At 49.7% G+C, this 24579-nt stretch overlaps 1 protein-coding gene and 1 pseudogene across 1 annotated transcript; both read right to left on the bottom strand.

The window, feature by feature from the left end:
* Positions 1 to 4734: 4734 nt before the first annotated feature.
* LOC120693753 (EID1-like F-box protein 2) lies at positions 4735 to 7829 on the bottom strand. Its single transcript, XM_039977026.1, has 3 exons — positions 7667 to 7829; positions 6180 to 7003; positions 4735 to 5130 (listed from the first exon to the last, which is right to left on the bottom strand). The coding sequence occupies exon 2, from the start codon at positions 6944 to 6946 to the stop codon at positions 6200 to 6202; it is 747 nt and encodes a 248-aa protein (XP_039832960.1). The 5' UTR covers positions 6947 to 7003; positions 7667 to 7829; the 3' UTR covers positions 4735 to 5130; positions 6180 to 6199.
* A 1954-nt stretch (positions 7830 to 9783) lies between these two features.
* LOC120693737 lies at positions 9784 to 18729 on the bottom strand (annotated as a pseudogene).
* Positions 18730 to 24579: the final 5850 nt, after the last annotated feature.

Here is a 24579-nt window from a genome sequence, read left to right as displayed (position 1 = left end):
TGGAAAAATTTGAACCCCTAGAACTCAGTAGAACTAGCTGTGAAAATTAATTTTGTTCCATGTAGCTCTATTTTATTACATTTTTCATGCCTAGTGTACTGCTCCTTTAAATCTGAAAAATTTACAGTAGGCTCATAATAGGATCATAAACACTTAGTTAAATTTTCAGTACTAGTACTTACCTGGTTTGATCTATACAAATTAATCTTGTTTCTAGCAGTGGCAGTGTAAAATATTTTTTTTACATGAAACTTGCTGAAATTCTTACAGTAGGATGTTAATTAAGTTTCTTACCATGTGTGGAAATTTCATGACCAGAGGATGTAATTAACTATACTTTCACTTTATACCTAGCTCGCACATGTTATATGACTAGGAATGAATTAATGGCGTTTTGGAAAATTACCCTAGTTCTTTTATGAACTAAATCACGATAATTAATACTCTATAAACGATTGCTCAATAAATAGAAAATATTCTCTAACTTAACTTGAGTTGTGTTGGATTACAACTCTATAGTGAATTAAATTAAGTTTGTTACCATCACCACAACTCACGCATGTGCATTTCATATAGATTTGACTACTCTCGCTGACGGTACGTACGAGCTGGTGTCGGAGTCCGAGAGTGAGCAGCGTGAAGCTCAAGTTAATCTAACTGAAATTACTAAAGACCTGAATCAAAGTTCAGAAGAGCCCAAGGATAGCTCCGCTCAGGAAGGCAAGCCCCGGAGCATGTCCTATCTATTGTAAATTTATGCAACTGTTTATATTCCTATCTACTTGTGCATTTAAGTTTATAGAAATTACTTGGAACCCTAGTTGCATAATCTTAAGTACCTATGTTTGAATACTAGCATGTATAGGTCGCTAGTTGGCTATGCTAATGGTTCGGTAGAAGTCGAGTGATTTCCTGTCACTCGCGAGAATTATAGGAGTTGGATGTTTACTACACACTGCAATATAAGGTTTACGGGCGGGGTTGTTGTACTTGTGATACCCCGTTTGTTAGTGAAAATGGATAAGGCCGCGGTGTGTGGTAATGGTGGTTAAGCGTTTGAACGTACTAACCACATGCCGAGAAATATGGTAATCGGTAAGCTTAAGTACCTGATCGGCCCGGGGAGTGGACTTTTCTCTCACCCTCTTTGAACGTTATTTCTCATGCGGCCACATGCGGGTGCAAGCATGGTCACGACCCGGCGTCGACCGTGGCGTGGGGCTCTTGTAGTCGAAGGGGGTGACCCTGATCCACGAGCCGGAAAGAAAGGGGAAATGTTGCGTGGGACTCGGTTCCCATGCGTGTGTTTAGGACTGCCTGGCCAGGTTAACAAATTCGATTCGAATCGTCCGCCTCTCACGGATATTGGGATTGGTTAACCCTTTTGCCACATAGATTAAGAAGTGGAACAATGAGGATGATGAATATGGTTGAATGATGAAAAATAATTGTTTTTCACCATGTATGCTATTGGATAGATGCTCACTTAGAATGGTCAATTGAACTAGAATTTTGAAGCTAAAATTTGAAATTAAGGGTTTACTCTTAGTTGCTTTTCGGCGAAACAAACCTCTCCAGCCAAAAGTCTTACATGTCTAGGTAGTGGGCTAAGTATACCCATAGTCGGGTAAGCCTTGCTGAGTATTAGTATACTCAGCCTTACTTGTGGCTCAACTTTGTTTTCAGGTGATACGTTTGAAAATCAGATAGCTAGTTTGACTTGGCCGTGTACTTTACCTCCTGGTTGGTCGGTGGAGTGGGATACGACTCTGGCCAACGATGACAATGCCGAGTGATGTCATGTACGGGCTTCATCATGACATCTTGTATCGTCGTTTAGAACTCGCTTTATTTCCACTGCAGATAAACTCTGAATTACTTTCAATTTGAATTTCAAGTACCTTTCTGAGATTTCGAACTTGGTTTGTAATAATTAAGTTAAGACTTGGTAATGTAATATATTTGTGAAATGTTGTACTCTCTGGACTCACCTTCGTGTGAGTTGCATGTAAGCTTTGGGTTCGATCGACGCTCAGGTGGATTCTTCGGGACTTTACCCGACAGCACTGCCGGATTACTCCGTTTGAAGTGCGTGTTAGCCAGTATTACCTTTAGGGTGATGGTTAGTGCACTTGAGCCGGATTAATTTGGGCGGTTCTGCCACAGGATGGGCCGTACTGTGTATGTGGGCCGCGTATTGGGCTTCTTTGAATCCTTTCCTTTCTTCCAGATTGGAAGGAGGATGTAGGCCTTCGTGGGCCCGATTGCCTAACACGTGTTTGCGCTTTTAGAGTGATTTTAGTCCCCTGGTTAGGGTGCCCCTAATCATAGTACTCGACACCAACCACCTTCCTACATCCTGTCAAAAACCTTTTCTTGCATGCATCAAAACATATGTACATCTTCCAAAATGTTGGTGGTTCCACATCATGCACCTTGTTTATGACAATTGTACTTCCAGGATTACTCCGCAGCAGCTCCAATTGGTAGTCATAGAGGACCTCATATTGACCTCAAGATGCATCATAGGCTTTTTGCATAACTATGGACTTAGCTCTCTTTAGCTTGGAGATGGAAACATCGGCAAACATCTCTTCTAATACTGTACTCTTCATATGTGCAAAATTCCATCCAGGGTTTGCTATTATAAACATTTCATATTTGGCAGCTATCCTCCGAGCAGTCACATGCTTGTTATCTCTTCTGGGTGGACAAGTGTGCTCGTCCTTAAATGTAGCAATTGAATCTCCTATAGTGATTCTTCTTTTTCCTTACCTCCCCAACACTGCCAATCTCTTCAAATGAGTCCTCATCATCTGAATCACAATATGGAGTCCCATATCCTTCACTCTCAGCCTCAGATACACCTGCCTTTGGAGATTGATTGCCTAACACCACATCATCTATTTTAGCCATTTCTCCCTTCTTTTGTTTCTTCTTGAAAGTTTTGAACCTTCTCATTATTTCAGCTGCTTCATCATCTTCTTAGGAGGAACTAGCATCACCAGGCATGTAATCACTATCTTCTGACTCATCTGATCCATCATCTTGGCTCCCAGCCTCATGCATCTTCTCAACTACTTCCTTTCCCTTCTTAGTTGGACCTCTGTAAAACTCATGGACACGTTTGATTTGCTTTGCAACTTCTTCCCTAGACTGTGTTACCATACTGACACTCTTTGTTTGCTTTGTCATTTTCTCTTGCATATCCACTAGCTCATCCTTAAAATCAGTGACATGTTGCTCTCGATCAGATTCATCACCAGACCCTTTTTCTACTACAACATCTTCCACAAAAATGTCAGCAACCCCACATTCAACAATACAATTTGCCATGTACAGACATGCATTATCATCAACCAACACACGCAAACCATCCTCCATTCTCTTTCCTGGAAACAACCAATGTAACAGGCCTCCTGCACTCATATTCCAGTGGTCCCGAAGGTGACCTACTATTTCTGGTAGAGATACTTTGTCTCTTTCAATGTATGACATTGCTTGACTACCTCCAACATACTGAATTTTTTTGCCATCGTTCACAAAAGCCCCTCCAAAACCTCCAACATACTGAATTTTTTTGCCATCGTTCACAAAAGCCCCTCCAAAATGGAACCTCACTGCTAGTGTATCCAGAACATCCATGGATCAACCCGTACCTCCCTACCTACATGCGATTAAGAAACAAAGTCAGGCTCAGAAACAATAATTATTCAATCCGTACTCTACTAAACAACACTAACCGCAACAGACACCGAATTTCTTCAATTCAATACTACCAACAGATGATTAAAAAACTACCAATCCAAAGCTGACATTCAAGATCTACTACAAAACCCTCGGATATGGCAAAAAGTAACTAAACTATACAAGCCACATCCTACGCTGGGACCATGAATCGAAGCCACAACTCACCGTTTCAACCACCGAATCTTGTGCCCTCCAATGCTGGCCTCCGATTGTGGGGCCCGTCCACCACTTCGGGCGGACAAGAACCAGCCTCTGCTCCACTACTCGGGGAATCGAGACTACCTCCGCCGCCACCGGAGAAGACCCAGACGGGCAGGAGCCCAGAGGAATGGAGGGGATGGGGAATGGAGGCGTAGCGGGAGCGGACGGCGGCGTCGAGTGTATATGTGTCGTTCCCCCCTGATAGGTGGGCCCGTGCCACGTCGGACGTTAGACGTGGCGCCAGGTCAGACAAAACAGCCTTCAAACTCGCTCAATGGCGCCAGGTCAGACAAAACAGCCTTCAAACTCGCTCAAGGAGGACGGGCGCCCGGTTTCGGGAGTACGAGGAGCCTGGTCGGCCGGTTTCATAGTCCAAGGAGGAAAAACAGATTCTGCCAAAAGTTCAAGAAGGCATAAATGACTTTTTCCATTTTTAGACATATTTTGAGCCCGTTCTCTAAATTATTCATTTCCGCAACTTCTCCTTTTATTAAGGATAAGGCCGCCTTTGCGAGATTCACCGGCGGTTGTTTGAGTTCTCGTCGCTGCTCTAATCCAATGAATGATTGGACATCCATGATTTTTGCCCCCTTGCATTCCAAATCCATATCAATTTTGGACGTCCAGCATACGACATCCAAAACCATTCCAATCCCGTTAAGTCCAATTGGACTTTTGGATTGTCCAAATCCACTCCTAAAATCAGTTTATGATTACAAAGTTCATGACCAGAACCTGAGCACGCACACCAAAATCAGCTAAAGTCTGCAAAGAAAAAGAAAGTAAAGTCAACAACATAAAACAGCACAGTAATACGGACACATGAATATCATGAGCGCAAATTCCACATCACTAGTGTCACTGAACCGAACACCTCATTACACATGATGTGAACATGTTAAAAAAAGGCAAGCGAGTAGTGCCCTGTCTTGATTGCAGTTACAAGAACAAGTAACGATGTGTCAATAAATAAAGGAGAGAGACTGTAAAATATCTTCTTTTTTTCCCCATCTGATGCACGGCTGCCTTGAAGAACACCACAGCAGTCCGATGCAAAGGCCATCACAGATTCCTGTCATGCCGCAGTTTGCCGAGCCAGTGCCATCCATCTGTCTGCTAGTCACAACCAAGATTCGGGACCATACAGCATGCACAAGCCCTGGGCTCAATCTTGCAAACCTGTCAACAAACAATAGAATCAGAACATTTGTTGTTTCACATTGCCAAAACCTTTTATCAACCGTAATGGGGCTACATATGGTCCCTTCTACCCTACACAGATGTTCTGTTATTACATTGCATGTTTGTTATCTATAGTAAATAGCTTTGCCTTTACAACAAGATTCTTGGTCACAGCTCTGACACCATTTATTTGAAAGGAACTCTGCTACCTTACTTGAACTAACATACATGTTAACAGATGTTGTTATGGACTGAAGTACAGAAAACAACAGAAACAAATAAATCACAAATCAAACAGGATATTAGCAAGGCAGGTTTCTCTAAAAAAATTTCACAAATAAAATAAGAGGAAAAGTGGCTGGACAACATGGCCGTTCTGAAAATAACCAAGGCTCCACATTTATCGCCCTCAAAAAAAAAAGGGCTCCACATTTATCTTAAGGGATGCTTGTCATGTGAATGATCTGGCAAATTAAATTTAACAGCAACATATTACGACCTGCATCATTATCAATGGATTGATTGTTCTTCTAATCTCCAAGTACCAGAACTGAAAGTGGTGATTATTTTTAGATGTTCACGAGCACTCTAAACTCCCCCCCCCCCCAAACTTCTGTGCTGCCATTTCTGACATAGACATAATTATAGCTTTTGACTTCATTGACCATACAAATATCAAAGCAGTTTAAACTTCAAGCTAGGGCCAAACCAAAAATGTAGGTATATGATGTATTGGGCAAGCCATAAGCGTGTAAACCTTGCCATACACTAACATTGACCACCAATCAGTCTATGTACATACCAGACATATCTCACATGAAAATTGATGTTTATAAAAAAGAATAGACTGAAGAAGTAATCTGCCATGGAATATGCCTAGCAGTATTGATGCTTAGTTGTGTTTCAGCGTATATATTTTAATATATTGTAAACAAATCTATCTTTTCTTCATAAATAATCAACAAGGAATTGAACTTTAAGGTTAAATTGTCCAATAATTTCAAGTTAAATAGACATAGCAATGGGAGAGCATAATACATGATCACCTGATTCAACTTTTTGATGATTATTCATCTGCTGCTTCCTCTGAATCTGAGAGCGGTAGAAGAGTACTAATTCCAATAACATGTCCATTCAGGCATACAAAGTACTCCACAGAATCATCATAAGCACCCAGCCTAGCAGAAGCACTCCTCGGGATCATATTCTCCTGGAACATGTTCCATAGCTTGGCTTTACAATAAGGGCACAACTCCTTTGGATGAAACCTAGCCCGCTTCTCAATCAACATTTTCTTTACCCTTGAAGTGGCGAATGACTTAAAGATGCCACGAAAGAAACCCAAGTCGCCTTCTTCCCCCTGATCAAGATGCTCGCATGGATCTGAGACATACAGGACGTCCGACTTACATGGCAGAGGCAGGAAACTCTTGCCTGCAGTCCTCGAAAAGCGTGTCCTGAACACAAAATGGCCTGGGACATGAATGTTGTTAAAAAGCCCCCCTTTTGTGCAGCCATTGCAATAGATAAGCAGCTTCCCGAGCGCTTTCCAGTTCCCATCAACAATGCCGCTGCCACCTGAATGCAAGTCCAGCATCATCTTTGGTGCCCTTGCATGACAGAACTCCTTCCATAAAACCTGCTTGGCAACCTCATCAAACCACTTGCACACGCATGAGAGGATAGCTATCAGCCTTGGGTTCCAGTTCATGTGACGGAAGACGAGGAACAGAGCATCCTCACTAAGGTGGCCCTTGATGCAAACGCAGCTCGCTGAGTGTGTGCAGCGGTGCTGTTTCACCACCAACACCATTTCCAGAAATCAAATCACTGGAGCAACAATGTGCACCTGCTCATGCCTCCTTCAATCCTGTTTTACGGAAGTGTCTCAGTTCCATGTATACCAATCGATCACTACTGCTATAGAAAATCAAGTAAAAGTTGAACCGTTTTGACATCTCTAATTGATTGGCCGCCAGTTCTACCATCTTGAAAAGGTATAACCGGAGCACAAATTAGTTTGCCCTTTTTGTTCGGAAATCTCAAAAATCAACATTCCACTAATAAAAGAGGCAAATCGCCCCATAGACAAGCTCAAAGCCTCAAACAAACAGAACCAAATGTTTCATAGTTCCTATCCCAAGAACGAAACCAAAAGGAGAACTCAATGTCGCATAAGAAACCTAGAGGCCAGACCGCAGCTACTAGCCACGTGCACCAAACAAATATGCTCAATCAGTGTGAGCAGGTGGGGTGGGGCATGTGCTCGCCGAGGTTCACCGGCCACGCCTGGATCGAGAGGTCCTCGGCCGAGCTGTGTACCCGGGCGCAATTCTTCGCGAGCGGAACGGGATTACCGCTACCCGAGGTGGAGCTCCTCTCATCTCGGCATTCTCTGCCCGACGAGAGTGCGAGACGGGGCTCGCGGCCGAGCGAGCGCACGGCGAGAGGCGCGCGGGCAGCAATGGACTCGCGCAGCGCATCCATTTCCGCGGGAAGACGCAGAGGAACGGCGACCCGAGCCGAGCCTTACCTGGCACGACGCCACGGGGCTGGCCGCTGCCGGAGCGAGGGGGAAGGTGTCGCTGTCTCCGTCGCCGTCGCCTGCGCGGTGCCTGCTCCGGTCGCCGGCGTGGAGGGGCGAGGCCGAGACGGGACGGGATCGATGGGAGAGGGGGGGGGGGGTGGATCGGAATCATCGGGTCGGATCGAGACGCACCAGATAGCCACCAAACGGGGTGCGTGCGCCGCGCAGGGTCAGGGGCAGAACCGACCATCCACGCGGGGCGGTGACGGGGCAGGTTCAGCTGGCGGGGGCGGGACGCGGGGACGGGGCGATCGGAGGCGGCCGGGCGGGGCGCGGAGTTACGGTAGTACCCCCGAGGCAGTCGGCGTCCGACTTGGTGCGATGAGGCCGACACCGGAGGGGCGCGGCCGGCAGGGGCATTTCGGGGAGGCCGGGTTAAAACTGAGACGTCAAAAAAAGGTGAACCGCGCGTGGCCGCGAATAACTCCAGGTGGAGACGCCTCGGGATACGGGGAAGGGCGGCATGAGGCGCGTGGTTTTCCGCGGTTTTTTATTAGCCGTTAATGGCTTTGTTTAGATGAGAAGTTGGCGAAAAATAAAGCTGAAAAGTACTGTAGCATTTTCGTTTGTATGTGGTAATTATTATTCTACTATGAACTAACTAGGCTCAAAAGATTCATTTCGCAACGTACATCCAAACTGTGCAATAAGTTATTTTGTTTACCCACATTTAGTGTTTCATGCATGCGTCATTTACTATATTTAATGTTTCGATGTGATTTCGATGTGCCGGAAAGTTTAGAGGAACTAAACACAGCCAATTATGCCTGGTTTAATCCGGCTGGTCGGTGGGTTCGTACGGCCGGAGCGCGGACCGCAGGTCGCTTGGATATTTTTGGGTCGCGACTAGGAGAGGAACGTGTAGAGAGTAGTGTCCTCCCAATATAAGGCGGAAAAATTCTAGCCTGGTCGTCTTTTTGCATGGAGTGAGATGATCATGGACTGATCAACTGGTCGTGTTTCAGTTTCACCCATGAATTGGTGGATTTTCTTTGCCTTGGAGATTCTCTTCCATCAGGTGAATAACGTACTCTATTTTATTAAAATTTACACGATCACATTGGATGCCGTAATAAACGGCGACCGTGAAATGAGATCTATGTACATGAATGCAAATACCAGGGAAGACTATGGCCAAGACCATCGTCTTTTCTTACAGCTCTGTGAACTCACACTGGCACATTTTATTTACTTAGGACCTGCATCGCTAAGTTTTTTCTTAGTTTCGTTGTCTTGTACCGGCAGTAACTTTCATATAGGCTCTTGTCTTATAGCCGTTCGATTTGCATCTGTTGACGTATGCATAAACACACAGGGAACAGTGTTTTTCAGAAATTATTACTACGTACGACCTGCACCAGATTTCCTCGCATACCCATGGGCAAGTTGATCACCAGCTTTACTCAAAAAAAAAAGTTGATCACCTGCTGCGACCACCCCGTGCCAGGCAGTCAAAGTGAACAATAGAGGCCCTCTTTAGTTCCCAGCTATAAACCCCATAAACGCAAAAAAAAATATCGCATCGAATGTTTCGACACATGTATGGAGTATTAAATAAAGTCTATTTATAAAATTTTTTGCATAGATGGGCTGTAAATCGCGAGACGAATCTAATGAGCCTACTTAATCCATGATTTGTAACAGTGATGCTACAATAACCATCCGCTAATTATTAATTAATCATAGATTAATTAGCATCATTAGATTCGTTTTGCGATTTACAATTTATCTGTGCAAAAAATTTTGTAAATAAACTTCATTTAGTACTTTAAATTAGCAAGATTTCATCACAATTTTTTTTTTGCAAAACATAACACGCCCAGAGTACAGCCCACTTGACCACTTGAGCCGTCAGTTGCCAATTTGCGCTCGACCCCCATCGATCACTTTCCTGCAGAGTTCGGTGGCGAAATTAAAGACGCATCCCACAGAGTTGCAGACGTGACATTACGTAAACGCAGGAAAGAACAGGTCGTACTCCCAAGTTGCGTTGCTTTGCGTTACGAATGACGTAAACAAAGCTGAGCTCTTTCACACTGCACCTTCGCAGTCCTAGCCGCCAGTTGAAAACGGTGAGTTGCAAGATTTGTGAAAGATTCGGAGTGGAAAGATACCAAGCTTAGTAAGTGCTTAACCCTAACAGTAGCATACAACATAGTTAACGTCTATTTCGGGAGCAAAGATCAACGTCACTGAAAACCGGGTGCGTAACTGTTAACAGTTCTGCACAAATGGTTGTGTTTCATATTCTTGCCGGCAATCCTATGCCAGTCATCGTCTTGAATCTCTTGAAGACCAAGTAGCCCAACCGTGCTCTCCAGGAAAAATGGCCTTCGCACAAAGTTTAGAAAATCATAGTCAGATTACCGTGTGCAAACATTTGCAAATATGTACATATAAAAATGTTCTGTGAGAAGTGAACACCGAAGGTATATTGTCGGAGGATTTCTCCAGCCGGGTGGCGGATTGCACCCGCCTAATCCTAAGTGTAGGATGAGCTTGGGGGCAGTCAATGAGTGCTCGATCTAGAGACGAATGAATGCGAGAAGCACACAAAGATTTAGAATGGTTCGGACCGCCGGAGCGTAATACCCTACGTCCACTTTGTGTTGTATTGCCTGTCCTCAGAGTGTGCTCTCGGGAGCCCGAGAGGGAGGATATGTTCAAAGTGTTCTGAGAGTTGTGACTCAGTTGTTTTGGTTTTGTGGACTTGAACCCCCGTTTTCTACCGTGCGTGCTCTCCCTTTTATAAGCCCAATGGGAGCAATACAATGAGCGGGACCCCGACAGGTTGGCCCGGCGATGTATTATAAACTACACTTTGGACTTCAATGCCTCAGGAATGGTCTTGAGCTGTCTTGCCGGAGTAGAGTCTAGCCTCTGCAGCCGCGCGTCAAGGTCATGATCAAGCGCTGAACTACTGACTCAGTCTGCTGTAGCAGCGTGCACTGTTGCTTCAGTTAGTAGCTGGTTATCATGACTCGTCGTCCATGCGCGCGGCGCTGAGACACTGCTGCGTGCCTCGGTAACAGACGAGCCGCCTTGGAAACAAGCAGGCTTACCGTGTTGTCATGTCACGCCTGTCCAACCCGTGAGTGGGCATCCGATGCCCTGCTCTAGCAGCGCACGCCTCAACCACCATCATTTAATGCAGCAAGAGGGCTGGCTTCAGGCGGAAGACTCGCGCCTGTGGGACACGTGGCGGCACTGGACCCAGGGGTCGGCGGCCGCGCCCACAGGGGGACGTGGCGGCTCCAGACCCCTGGCCGAGCGGGAGCGGAGGTCCGCACCTGTGGGACACGTGGCGGCACCGGACCCGGGGGTCGGCGGCCGCGCCCACAGGGGCACGTGGCGGCTCCGGACCCCTGTCCGAGCGGCGAGCGGAGGTCCCGAGGCTTGCGCCTGGCTGGCTTGATGACTCGGGCCTCCTGGAGGTCCGGCTTCCACTTGTAGAGGCCCAGATCTGGCCCGCGGAGGTTCGGGACCTGTCCGCGGGGGGTCCGGGCCCGTGGTCCGTGGTTGCCGCTCCTGAGCGCCTTCGTCCTTGTCTTGTAGGAGAGGGTACCCTTATCTGAGTGTACCGACAGAGGCCCACGGCCCACCTGCGGTTGAGGTACGAACCCGTAGGTGGGGCCAAATCCATGTCGTGGTTGTCGCCTGCTCGGACGGACCGCGCCGGTGTTCTTCGCGGGGGAATTCGTCCCCTTCAACGCCTGCAACGCCAGTAGCTGGTGCTGCCGGTCTCTAGGTACTCTACCCCCCCGGTCCTGTACACAACTTAGGACTGGAGTTTAGTAACTTGCCCACGTGGTCCCGGATCCCGTTGGCAGAGGTCCTTTGAGATACGCAGTCGGTCCTGTGGAACAGAGTTTAGGAGGCCAGCCCTCAAGCTAGAATGAGGTCCGGACCTCTAGGTACGCAGTTCCGGGTACTAGGGCACCTGTTACAGAGAGGTGAAGTGCGTAGACTTAAGATACGGAACCAGGCTAAGCGGCTGTACAAGGCTCCGGACCACCCCGGGAACAAGTACCTCTTCCCCGAAGCAGGTTCTTAAGGACCCGGACCCCCCCTCTAGCAGTGAGGGGGTCCCCATCTGAACCACATGCCGGCCAACTCAATTTGGACACAGGAGTGGGGAACCACGCGGGGGTTAGCGCAAACAGAATGCGTAGATTGAAATTGGAATATAACATCCTTAGAGGCGAACTGAGAATAAACTTTTCCTTTATAACTAGTTGTACATGAGATGTGCGATGTAAGCCAGAACACGGGTTTATGAGGCCGGAGCTGTCCGGACCTCCGGGCCCCCAGTCTTAGGTACTACGGTACTCGCCCTAAGGAGGTAGAGCATGCAAGCTTAGAGTACGGAACCAGGCTAAGCGGCTACACGACTCCGGACCTCCCCGGAGGGTGAGTACGCTTCCCTGAATCTGGTTCGTAGAGGTCCGGACCCCTCCATTAGGGAGGCTCACCAGACTGGACCACATGGAAGTACTACCTAGTTACAAAGGAAAATGTTTTATTCCCTGCTGGGCCTCTAAGGGTAGGACTTACAGAGATGTAGAGTCGGGGGTGCGACCGAAGTCGGCTTAACATCGAAGAGAGCCACCAGAGTCTGCTTAGTGCGACCGGAGTGGGCTTTCCGCCGGAGCGGGCTTGGTGCGACCAGAGTCGGCTTTCCGCCGGACCGGGCTTGGTGCGACCGGAGTCGGCTTTCCACCGGAGCGAGCTTCCTCACATGAGTGAGGTATGCTGCGAGCTGGGATTTGTTGAAACTGTGCTCCCCCCAGACCTGCTTGATGACGAGCTGGGAGAGCATGACCCGCTGTCGCCATCCTGCTAACGCGGGCGCTAGCCGTGCGAGTTCTGACCCCCGGGCGAATCTTGAGGGGCCGAGTGCCATGCACAGCCCTCAGCGGCCCTGGCGCACTTGTCCGCCAAGGCAAACAAGGTGGCAACAGTTTCCACCTGGTGTGTGGCCAGCTTCTCCAGCATCTTCTCGTCACGGACCCCCTGTCGGAAAGACGTGATAATAGATGCATCAGAAATACTAGGAATGGTTCCACGTACCTTGGTGAAGCGGGAGATGAAGGCCCGGAGCGACTCCCCGGGTTGCTGCCTCACGGCGTGGAGATGGGTCTCCACACCGTGCTGCTGGTACGCGCTGGCGAAGTTCGCCGAGAACAGCGCGCACAGCTCGCCCCAGGATTGGATCGACACGGGGGAGAGGTTCATGAGCCAAGTCCGGGCTGGCCCGGTCAAGGCTACATGGAAGTAACTCGCCATGGCGGCGTCGTTACCCCCAGCCGCCGTGATGACGGTGATGTAGACCTGCAGGAATTCCGACGGGTTGGTCGTCCCGTCGTACTTCTTCGGCAAATGCGGCCGGAACTTGGGTGGCCAGGCCACCGCGCGGAGATGCTCCGCGAGCGCGACGCAGCCCACACCAGCCACCGGGGTCTGGATATGACCCTGGGACCTTGGTGCCACCGCGCCGAGATCGGCGTCGAGGTTCCGACCCTCGATGTTGAGCCGGCGTTCACGTGCCCGCTCCATGGAGACGCGGGCGTCCTCTCCCGCACGCCTGCGGTTGAGTTTTGCCGGCAGATCAGCTGTCCGCGCGCTTCCCACTGTAGGAAAGCGCGCAGAGGTTGGTACGCCACCCTGTCGTCGACGCTGTCCCGACCCAATCCCCGTGGAGCCAGGGGTGGCCTGGGCCAGGATGATGAGGCGGTCGATGTCGTCGCGCCACTGCCTCATCACGTCCGGCGAGACTGCCAGTTCTGGCGGGTTGCGGAGCAGCTCCCTGGCCGCGGCTAACGGCTCGCTCAGAGCGACCTGCACGGGGGCTCTGGGGGCATGCTCCGCTGCACGCTGCTGCGCGCCGTGGGCAGCAGCCCTCGGCGTTGGACGGCGAGAGGCCTGCGGCGCGAGTGTCGCCGCGCCCTCCCCCGTCGAGTGGTCATGGAACTCGACAATCCGAGCCATGGAGATACCAAGTGGGCGATCAAGCGGAAACCAAGCTAGCCCCTACCTGTAGCGCCAAATGTCGGAGGATTTCTCCAGCCAGGTGGCGGATTGCACCCGCCTAATCCTAAGTGTAGGATGAGCTTGGGGGCAGTCAAGGAGTGCTCGATCTAGAGGCGAATGAATGTGAGAAGCACACAAGGATTTAGAGTGGTTTAGGCTGCCGGAGCGTAATACCCTACGTCCAATTTGTGTTGTATTGACCCCCAGAGTGTGCTCTCTGAGCCCGAGAGGGAGGATATGTTCAGAGTGTTCTGAGAGTTGTGACTCAGTTGTTTTGGTTTTGTGGACTTGAACCCCCGTTTTCTACCGTGCATGCTCTCCCTTTTATAAGCCCAAGGGGAGCAGTACACTGAGCGGGACCGCGACAGATGGGCCCGGCGATGTATTATAAAGTATAAACTACACTTTGGCCTTCAATGCCTCAGATCCGAAGATCTTGTCGTCGGCTTCCGTGCGTAGCTTCTGACCAGGGATGGTCTTGAGCTGTCCTGTCGGAGTAGAGTATAGCCTCTGCAGCCGCGCATCGAGATCATGATGAAGCACCGAACTACTGACTCAGTCTGCTGTAGCAGCGTGCACTGTTGCTTCAGTTAGTAGCTGGTTATCATGACTCGTCGCCCATGCGCGCGGCGCTGAGACACTGCTGCGTACCTCGGTAACAGACGAGCCGCCTTGAAAACAGGCGGGCTTACCGTGTTGTTATGTCACGCCTGTCCAACCCGTGAGTGGGCATCCGATGCCCTGCTCTGGCAGCGCACGCCTCAACCACCATCATTTAATGCGGCAGGAGGGCTGGATTCAGGCGGAAGACTCGCGCCTGTGGGACACTTGGCGGCACCGGACCCAGGGGTCGGCGGCCGCGCCCACAGGGGGACGTGGCGGCTCTGGACCCCTGCCCGAGCGGGGAGCGTTGGTCCGGAGGTCCGTGCCTGTGGGACACGTGGCGGCACCGGACCCGGGGGTCACCCGGGGGTCGGCGGCCGCGCCCACAGGGGCACGTGGCGGCTCCGGACCCCTGCTCGAGCGGGGAGCGGAGGTCCCGAGGCTTGCGCCTGGCTGGCTTTATGACTCATGCCTCCTGGAGGTCCAGCTTCCACTTGTAGAGGCCCAGGTCCGACCCGCGGAGGTTCGGGACCTGACCGCGGGGGTCCGGGCCCGTGGTCCGTGGTTGCCGTTCCTGAGCGCCTTCGTCCTTGTCTTGTAGGAGAGGGCACCCCTATCTGAGTGTACCGACATATATAGAAAGTTTAAACAAACTAAGCTGCCTTAAATGGTTAAACAACCCACCAGTTTGTTTGATGTTAGAAAGATGCACCGGATAAGCCAACACCTGATTGCCAAACAAATCATTCGGCTTGATCACCTGCGCCTATGCATAAGTCGGCGTCAGGATGTTCTCAAAGTTTGGCCATAAAATTTTCCACTTTCCTTTTGGCATATTCATGAAGTATGGTAGATGTGCTTTCCCTATGTCGCAGATAGAATTCAGCAAGCAATATTCTATTTTCTTCTGGTAACAGATCACCGTGATGACCCTGAAAAAGACACCAAACATAAGATGCTAACAGTTCACAGTTAGCCTGCATACAGATCTTACTCCACAATTGCCTCATCCGGAAGTACACTTAACAAACAGCATATATGGATTGGAGAGTCGAAAGGTGATTATTTGAAAATCAGACTGGAAAATAGGCTAACATTCCACGCTGGATTTTTATGTCTCAGAATTTGTTACAGTTTGGGTGAAATCACTAACCTAGTGAGGCATAGAATTCATTCCAAAAGGCAAGTGATTTTTTGGCATTAATTTAAGCAAAGGTAAAAGAGCCCCTACAGCTATGAGCACTATCCTTGTAGATTGTGTTTTCCATAAATTCAAAGTGAAAATAATAACAAAAGCCATTTTCTCTTGACCGGAAGCTAGAGGTAGCATTACCTACATCCTACCATATGATGACAGAAGGAATTTTAATATAGGGTGTTGGGGTTATCATGTCTTCTATAAGGTATGATGACATCTGGAATGAAGAAAGTGAACTTACGAGGCGGGAAACTCTATCACAAACAGCATGGTGCATGAGGATTCCAGCTGCAACAGATACATTAAATGAATCCACCATGCCTTTCATAGGAACACTACAGTGCAAGTCTGACAACTCTAGAGCATCATCACTTATACCCCTAGCACCAAAGAATCAGTTAAAATTCAACCATAATTGTACAATGAAATATTAATGTATTAGCTGATCCATAAATACATGATGGAAAATAAATGCCTAAACTAGTTTGACAATTTTTCTATTTTTTGCAGAACCTTTCGAGGCAGAAAGGCATCAACCTCACTCCACAATAAGGTACTCAAACTCGGAAATGCTAGGAAATATGAAATTTCTGGTTTCTGGCCAAAAACTTCAAGGCCACGTAAAGAACAATATATAATTCATCACATTACAACTAGTCTATTCACCGGGGAACATATGTTAGTCCTTTTGCAAGAAGAGAGATTCAAATAACACATTGCAAAAAACTTTTTCTCAAACGCGCATGAGAGCTGCGCATCAATATATTAAGAAGAAACCACATTACAAAACTAGTAAGCAGATCCACAAACCATTTTTTATAAGCAAAATGCTTTCAGAAAGAGGGATTGAAAAATACAACAGAAAGCTCAACCTAATAACCAAATACTTCATCAAGTATTTCTAAATGTAGCGTAACTTCAACAAAAGATACATATCTGGATAGCAGAAACAACCCCTACCTTAGCTCATTGCCCACAACAATAGCCGTTGGTTGAGACCAATCCATGTCATACACACAAACCTAAGCAAAATTCTGAATATAATTATTCCTTTAACCATATTACTAATATATGTGGATAACAAATCATATTTCTGTGAGAGAAGTTAAATCCTGATTTATGGTGAACAGCTGAATGAAACATATTTATTTAATTTCAATACAAAATTAATACACATAAATTTATATTCTGGATATCCTCAAATAGATCACAATGATAAAATTCAAACATACTAACAACACAGTGTTTGACAGCAACAAAAAAATCTTAATAAATGCATGCTGTCTCTATAAATCAGTGAACATGTTATTTCCCCTGTTTGTTCAAAATAACTCTAGCTTTTCAATGAAAGCAACAGATGAATGTGAATTGAATGATATACAATGTATGGAATTCGTGTAGAATTGTGGATCATAGATTTCGTAACTGTGACAAGTACTCATCTTGCAACGAACCAAATAGAATAAGATGTAGAAGAGTAAAAAAAATACCAAACCATTAAAATGTAGAAGAGTGAAAAAGAAATACCGAATCCGTTCCCAACGAAGTGGTTGCAATTCGATAGCCACGCTTTTTTAATGCACTGAAACATTCTGCTGGTGAATCCCATATCTCAATGTCAAGCCATTTTTCAGCACCCATGCTCACATGCCTGTTGTCTCTATACCTGCAAAAGTAAAGACGAATTTGATTGGGATGAGGGACAATAGTTTTCTCGAGTCACACCTACCACTTTCAAACTGTGAGGTGATACTTATGAATTTTCACCTATACAACTGATGTCTAGATTTAACGACATAAATATGCTAAGAAAATTATAACAAAGCCAAAAAAAACCACGTAAAAGACACTAAAAGAATAATCTGCAAAAGATCCTTGTCATTGCGCATTTTGTCACATGCATCACTCATCCAGGTTGAGAACTAATTGGTGGAAGTGCCAATAGCCCAATACAATAACCAATCTGGCAACTTGAAGCATGCATATCATTCCATTTATATTGGGACTTCTTTTCAACATTTCTATAATGCAATTGCATTTCCTTCCTATAATTTTCCCAACAATCATGGCACCACAAAATAGAGTATGCGAATGGCATCAAGTATTAATGTACTCCCTCCGTTCCAAAATGTAGGTCATTTTGGCTTTTCTAGATTCATAGTGTTTGTCATGCACTTAGATATAACATATGTTTAGGTACATAACAAAATATATGAATCTAGAAAAGTCAAAACGACCTACATTTTGGAACGGAGGGAGTATTATGCAAACTACTCATTTGGAGGTACAGGGAAGTTATTTGACAATAGGTTAGATACTTAGATGCAAACTCTATGCGGGAAACGTGCCACTATGCCACTCAATGAATCAGCAGCCTAAAATCTCTTTACAGGATTGCCAATTGCACCAAACTCATCCCATTCAAACTGTGTCCTAAAGATGTGTTGATTCTCCCATATAACTCACACTTTCGGTGTGATCAACTAACTCTAACAGCTAATGGTAAGTGATAACTGTACACGAGTAACCCCCTCGCGGACGACCAGCACTGTTAGCTAAGTGATCTATAGCATTTCGGATTCACTCTTCACCTCTGCACCTTTTGTGCACAGACTGCACGCCGAGCGCGTCGGCGGAGCGGAACGCTGCCGAGACGTTGCCGAAGTCGGAGAGGCCCTCCACCACAAGGCAAACAGCGTAGCTCCGATTATCGACGGCGCGCCGGATGCGGTCGCGCCGCGCCTCGAGGATGTAAGGCTCCAGCACCTCGACCACCTCCCGGCTGGACAGCTCCGCGCCCCCCGCCGCGGGCCGGAATGCGTCCAGGTACGGGAACCACCTCCTCCGCCCCCCGGGCCCCGCCGGCCCGGGGACCGCGTCGCCGTCGGAGCGGCGCTGCAGCTTCATGAGGCGGTCAATCCGGCCGCGCGGGGCGCCTGGGGCTGACGCGGACGCGGACGGCGGGCGGGGGAGGAGGAGCTGCTCGACGGTGTCGACGCCGTCGTCGTCGCCATCGGGAGCGGCGGCGGCGGCGGCAGTGGAGAGAGGGGAGGCGCGGGCCGAGGAGGCGGAGGAGGGGAGGATCCGGTGGGGGCCTGCGGGGGCGCGGGAAGGAGGCGAGCGAGGAGACGGATAGTGTCCTGGCCGCCATTGCTGCTGCTCGTCTGCAGACTGCAGGGTTTGGGCTGGGGTTTCGGATTCAGGGCAGAGAAAGCGCTGAGCTGTCGGAGCCGAAAGCGAGAGTCCTGGGCCTGTTTGGTATCAGGCCAGCAGTCGAAAGTAGGCCCAGCCCAGTTCCTTCCTCTCCACAGAGAATCCGGCCCACCCATCGTCTCCAAGCCCGTCCAACCCCCCCCCCCCCAGGGCCCCAGCGGCCCAGCCAGGCCGCGAGCAGACCGCGCGCGGGGATCGCGCAACGCCAACGGCCACGGCGCCTTTCGCGGCCTCGCCACACGAGTACACGACACGAGCCCCCCGGCCCGACGGCGGCGGCGATGCGACGCCGAAGCCGTCCATGGTGCGCGCGCATGTGCCGCTGATTGCGACGGCGGCGGTGTGGCAGGGAGCAGCAGCCGGGTCGCGGCGACACCGAGTCACCGATCACGACCGCCCGTGTCCGTCACACACGCGGCGCCTACCCCGCGGCCGGCCAACCACCCTGCCGGCGGCCGGCGGATCCAGCAATCATTCCGACTCGATTTCCCCGGATCCGGAACGCGTGATCACGCCAACCATACGACGGCCGAGAGAGCGTCCCCTGGCATCGATGGTTAGTTACACACCAGAGCTCGCTTAGTATATCCGAGATGCTGCATCTAAGCACGTTGCGCCGGGCGCGAACGGCCAAAGCACAGCAGGGAGGGCAAGGTTGCACGTGCTCGATTTGCGACACGTAGCCGAGCTCCGAGCTGTCCGGCGCTGTAAAGCGTAGACTACTCCTAGGCCGCCACCGGATTTCGTCGGGTTCCGATGGAGCCGAGAACATCGATCAATCACACTCTGGTCGCGTAGACCTGGCTCGTAGTTTAGTCCGTACGCTCACCAACCCTGACAGGAGGAGCCGTCCAGGTGCAGTGACAGTGAACCGCAGGCTAGCGGCAAGTCAAAGCTCGGGGGTTGAACTGAATTGACACGGGCCCTACGACAAAATTGCTGCGTAAATTAAAAACACCCGCAGGAGCGACGGAATTTTCAAAACGAATTCCGTGGCTTGATGGGTACTGGCGACAGTGACCCATCGGTCGTACGCACGTGCTGCATGCGCGTGACAAATTTAAGCGGTGAATGTGAATTCAAATACCAAATCCCCCGTGCAGACAACCAATAGATAGTCAAATTAGAGCCCGTACGTGGAACCCGTTCTTTCTGAATGCGACGGCGTTCGAACGTGCGGCAGAAAAAGATCTCATGTCGGGCGAGACATGTGTTTTGCAGGCGCCGATGACCATGCCGGTGAAGGAATCAGCGGGCGCTCTGCGCCTGTGCCCATTCTAATTTCGTTTAGGGCATAGCTCTCAGTTGCTTGCGCTTTTGAGCTAGCATCTCGGAAAAAGATCTGCGGCGATGACCCATGGCATGCATGGCGCCGTCGTCTGACGCTGCACCAAACGAAATTTTTACTCGTTGTATGTAAATAAATTACTACTTGGGGCGTAAGGCAAAGATTAAATCAGATACGCCTGACTCACGTAACATGACCAGCGGCACACTTACTCCTGGGAATGGGTCATCATCCAAAATCCAACTAATGATATCCAATTAACATCCAATTGAAATCAAGTTAACATCCAGTCCAATCCTAGTATATTGTCCCCACCATCCAATCCTATCCAATCCAATTTCACATACATAATTATCCATCCAATTGATCCAATTCACGCTTGAATGAGGAGGCAGAGGAGCCCTCGACCAGCCGTGGTCGATGATGCCATCGATGATCTAGAAAGTATTGCCAGCGATGCTATCCTTGCAGGTCAGACATTTAGGCCTTGCAATGGAAGCAATAAGCTCCTCACGATTGCCTGCAGCACCGACGCAACTGCACCGCGGCGACAACAACGAAGAGCACGCTTGAGACGAGGTTCCCAGGTCACGGTCTCCTTGCCGTCCACTCCATGCCGGAGGCCGCCAGGACGGCAGGACTCGCACCTTCCGGTCCTGGACAGCGTGCCTAGTTGCTAGGCTACGCAGCGAGAAGACGATCGAGGTTGCTCATGAGCAAGCTGCTTGGGAGCTTGCGGCCGGCGGCCGGCGGCCGGAGCCAAGCTTCCTCAGGCTAGCAGCATTTCGTCCGTCCATAGTCCAATAGAATTTGGATTCTCGAGAGTTGTTACGGTGCTTGAGAGGAACCAGAGGTTCCTCCCCTCTAAAAAAATCTGAGCTATTGATCTTTAGAATCCCTCTTTTCATCTAATGAGGGGTACTTTAGTAATCATGCATATTAGCACCAAATAGATCAGCTTGTCTCTTTGTTTTCCCCCGACGCCGCCGGCGCACCGTGCACTCCGCTCTGCTGCACCTCCCAGCTGGCCGTGATCCCCGACGGTGGCGCCGCGCCGCCGTAGGGCTGCGAAGTTGAGACCCTCGCCGCGCTCTCCTTGTTTTTCCCTAAACGCCGGCACCGAGCACCCCACCCAGCCCCGCACCCCTCTCTGCTGCGCCTCCCAGCCTGCCGCGATCCGCAACGGCAGCGCCGTGCAGCCACCCTACGCCCTGCGGGAGAGTTGCAGAGGAGAGACCCTCGCCGCTAATCTCTCATCCACATCCGCGACGGCTTGCTGCGCGGCTCAAAGCAGAGGCTCGTGATCCAAGTTCTCGTGGGCTAGGATTCGGCGGCGAGGATTCTTCTACCTATGAGCTCTGCAGCGCGAAGCAGTCACTGGGTGGCGTGGAACCCCAGCGCCGAGGCAGGGAACCACATACGTTGCATCGGCAAGGCTTAGAAGATCACCAAGGTGAGTCCTGCAATCATTGATATGATAAGATGTCTTCAATGTCTTGTGCTATGTCTTGTGCTATATCAATGTCCGTGGCGCCAACTTGAGGGATGGGAGAACAGGTCGCTTCTTGCCGGGAGGGGTCTGATATGTCGCCGGTGGCGGCGCGAGTTCGCCCAACCCTGTGCCCTCGTGCCCTATGCCAGCCCCGCGCCTCCCAGTTGTTAGTCCACACCTTCACGCTGTGCCGTTTATCAGGGTCCCGCCCCTTCCGTTCACGCTGCCATCGCCGGACCTGACATGCAGCGACGGGGGGTGTCCTTTGGCGGTGCCGGCAGTGATAGCGATGAAGATGACGCCCGTGCTACACTGCGTAGACGGCCCTGCTTCTCGCCTGTGCCGCGCCGCCATCCCCGGATCAGTGTCCTGCGCCGGCAAGGGCCTGGCCGGCGGCGGCGGCGGCAGCAGCTACGGCGGAAGCGATGAGACTTTGATCGACTGTTCAGAGGATAAAGGAACAGAGGAATAGGAAAAGTACTAAAATAGCCTTTAGATGATTTCTATAAGTGGTTCCTGGCCCACAAAATATTAGTTCCTGGCCCACATGTTTAGTTCTTCATAACTGGTTCCTCTTATTCTTAAACCATTAGATCTGGATCCATCAACGGCTGATAAAAACTCCAAGCACTGTAAAATTTCTCTTATCCTTTACTTTCTATCCAACAAAATCCAATCCTATTGAATCCAAAGCAATTGGATATCCATATCCAATTAGATCCAAATCCATTAGAATCCAAGTGAAAAAATCCAATTGGATTTGGATTAAGCCCAATCCATTCCCAGGACTAGGCACACTACTAGTCTATTAGCACTAAACAAAATTTTCATGGTAATCACAAAGTTGAAATAAAGAAGAAGAAAAACTTTGCCACTAAAACAGAAGAAGGCACGGAAAACATGAGCTAGGTAGGTTAAACATGGGTCTCGTGAGCGTCAGACATGGGCCATGCATATTTTGTCCCAGAGGGGCCGGTTACAAGTTCTAACGAGTGGATTAGGCCAATCTCAATGGAATTGTTATGAAAGTGTTATGAACATTAAATTTGATAAGATGTACCAATAATATGAGGAGAGAGGAGTGTCAGATGACACTCCACTGGCACATTTCTTAAAATTATAGTTTAGATAACTGTGTCGATAACACTCCCATTGAGACTGGCCTTAAAATCACTAACAACAGAACTAGATTGTTTTCCCGGTTCCTCCTTTCAGACAGAACACACCGCACCACCACTCTGCTTGTCCTCAAGCCTTTGATCATGAGCTGCGAGAAAAGAATCTATCGCCAGTCCCAGTCGTCCACTCTCGAAAAGGTAAAGGGAGAGTCCTCGGTCGCGCGCCAAGCTTTGACCCCGCTCGAATCGTGCATGGCGGCTGACCGGAACCTGCAGAACGCGAGAACGCACGGTGCTGGCGTGAGCAGAGCCCACCGAAAAAGGGGGCGCACGCACGCAGTGATGATCCCCGTATGGGCATCCTCGAGGTGGGCCCAAGGTTAACCTAACCACCGGTCAAACCGGACCGGTCCGGTTCCGGTTTCGGCCGGTACGCAACCGGCCAAAATTCAAATTTTAAATTTGAATTCAAAAAATAAAAAAATTCCAAAAAAATTCCTAAAAATACTTCAAGGTGTGATGAATCTAATGGTGTCAAATTTTCTCAAAAATTCATTCATTTAGTATAGTTTGTGGGAATTTAAAGTTAAATCAAAAAAGAAAAAGAAAAAAAATGGGCCGGCCCATGAAGGCCCACCGATCAAACCGGTCAAACCGGCCGGTAAACCGGTCAAATCGGTCGGTAAACCGGTCAAACCGGCCGGTAAACCGGTTGCACGGGAGCTTTTGAATTTCAAACCGGTCAAACCGCCCGGTAAACCGGTCGGAACCGGTTGCATGGGAGGTTTTAAATTTATTTGAATTTGGATTTGAATTCAACCGGTTTCCACCGGTTACCGGCCTAACCGGTCCGGTAAACCGGTACCGGAGGGCGGCGGTTAGGCCGGTCCGGTCGGATTTTAAAACCCTGGGTGGGCCGTGTCCCCCGTTTCTACTGATCATCATCATATCCTGCGTGATGCATGTCCAGAGATCTACTGACCTTCTCGTGGAACTTTCAAACGGGATGGAATGTAATCTTCGCTTTTGTTACCTCCTTTTCCCCGCGGCCTTGCGGAGAATTCTCATGGAAAGTGTTAAAAGCACTTTCTCAAAAGAGTGGGCAAAGCACTTGGCTGTGTGTTCAGATTCAGATCCGTATTTCGAACCTACATGAATTTGTATCATCACCTCGCTTTCAGTTTTGGGGTTCTGTTAATTGTTCAGAGCAGGCAAAGCACTTGGCTGTGTGTTCTGAACATCTTAAACTTGAACACTTGCTTTTTTTCGCTCGGTTACGAGCTGCTCCGCCCATTGTGCACAGAGCACAGTTCCATCACGGATCTCCGCCATCAAACCTGCCTGTCCGACGACGACGACGACGACGCGCCCATCTAGGGACGGGATCCAACCGCCGGCCACCCACCTTTTGCTTTACGACGGCGGTCGTCGACCGGGCGCGGCGCGGACGGGAACATTCCCGGCCTGACGCCACTCCGTCTTGTCGGCGTGGGCGGGGCGTGCCCCACTCGCCTTTCTATCCTGCCGGGCGTCGGCATCATCGCCGCCCGCGTCTAGAACCTTCACGGAGTTTGGGGCGGAATTGGATTGGGCGGGCGGGCGCCCGTCGACCGAGTGCCGGCGGCGCACGCATGCCGCGGCGGCCGGCGGAGGCGTGCGCGCCTGCCCTTCTTCCTCCGCAGGCCGGGGCCCCGCCCCGGGCCGGTTTCGGAGTAATTTGGACGCGAGACCGCCGCAGCAAAGCGCCCGGTCAGTCAGTCGCCTTGGAGTAGGGCGTCGTCAACATGGGCGGTCGCCCCGTGCAATTTCGAAGGCTCCGGCATCTTAGGTTCATGATTGAAGCAAAAACAAATGTAGCATCATGTGCCAGTAGTAGACGTCTGGGCAGATTCCAACGGCAGTGACAAGGAGAAATTG

Source organism: Panicum virgatum, chromosome 2K (genome assembly GCF_016808335.1).
Source record: "Panicum virgatum strain AP13 chromosome 2K, P.virgatum_v5, whole genome shotgun sequence".
NCBI classification, from domain to species: Eukaryota; Viridiplantae; Streptophyta; class Magnoliopsida; order Poales; family Poaceae; genus Panicum; species Panicum virgatum.
The sequence above is the reverse complement of the archived record's forward strand: the minus strand, read 5'-3'. Positions and strand labels throughout refer to the sequence as shown.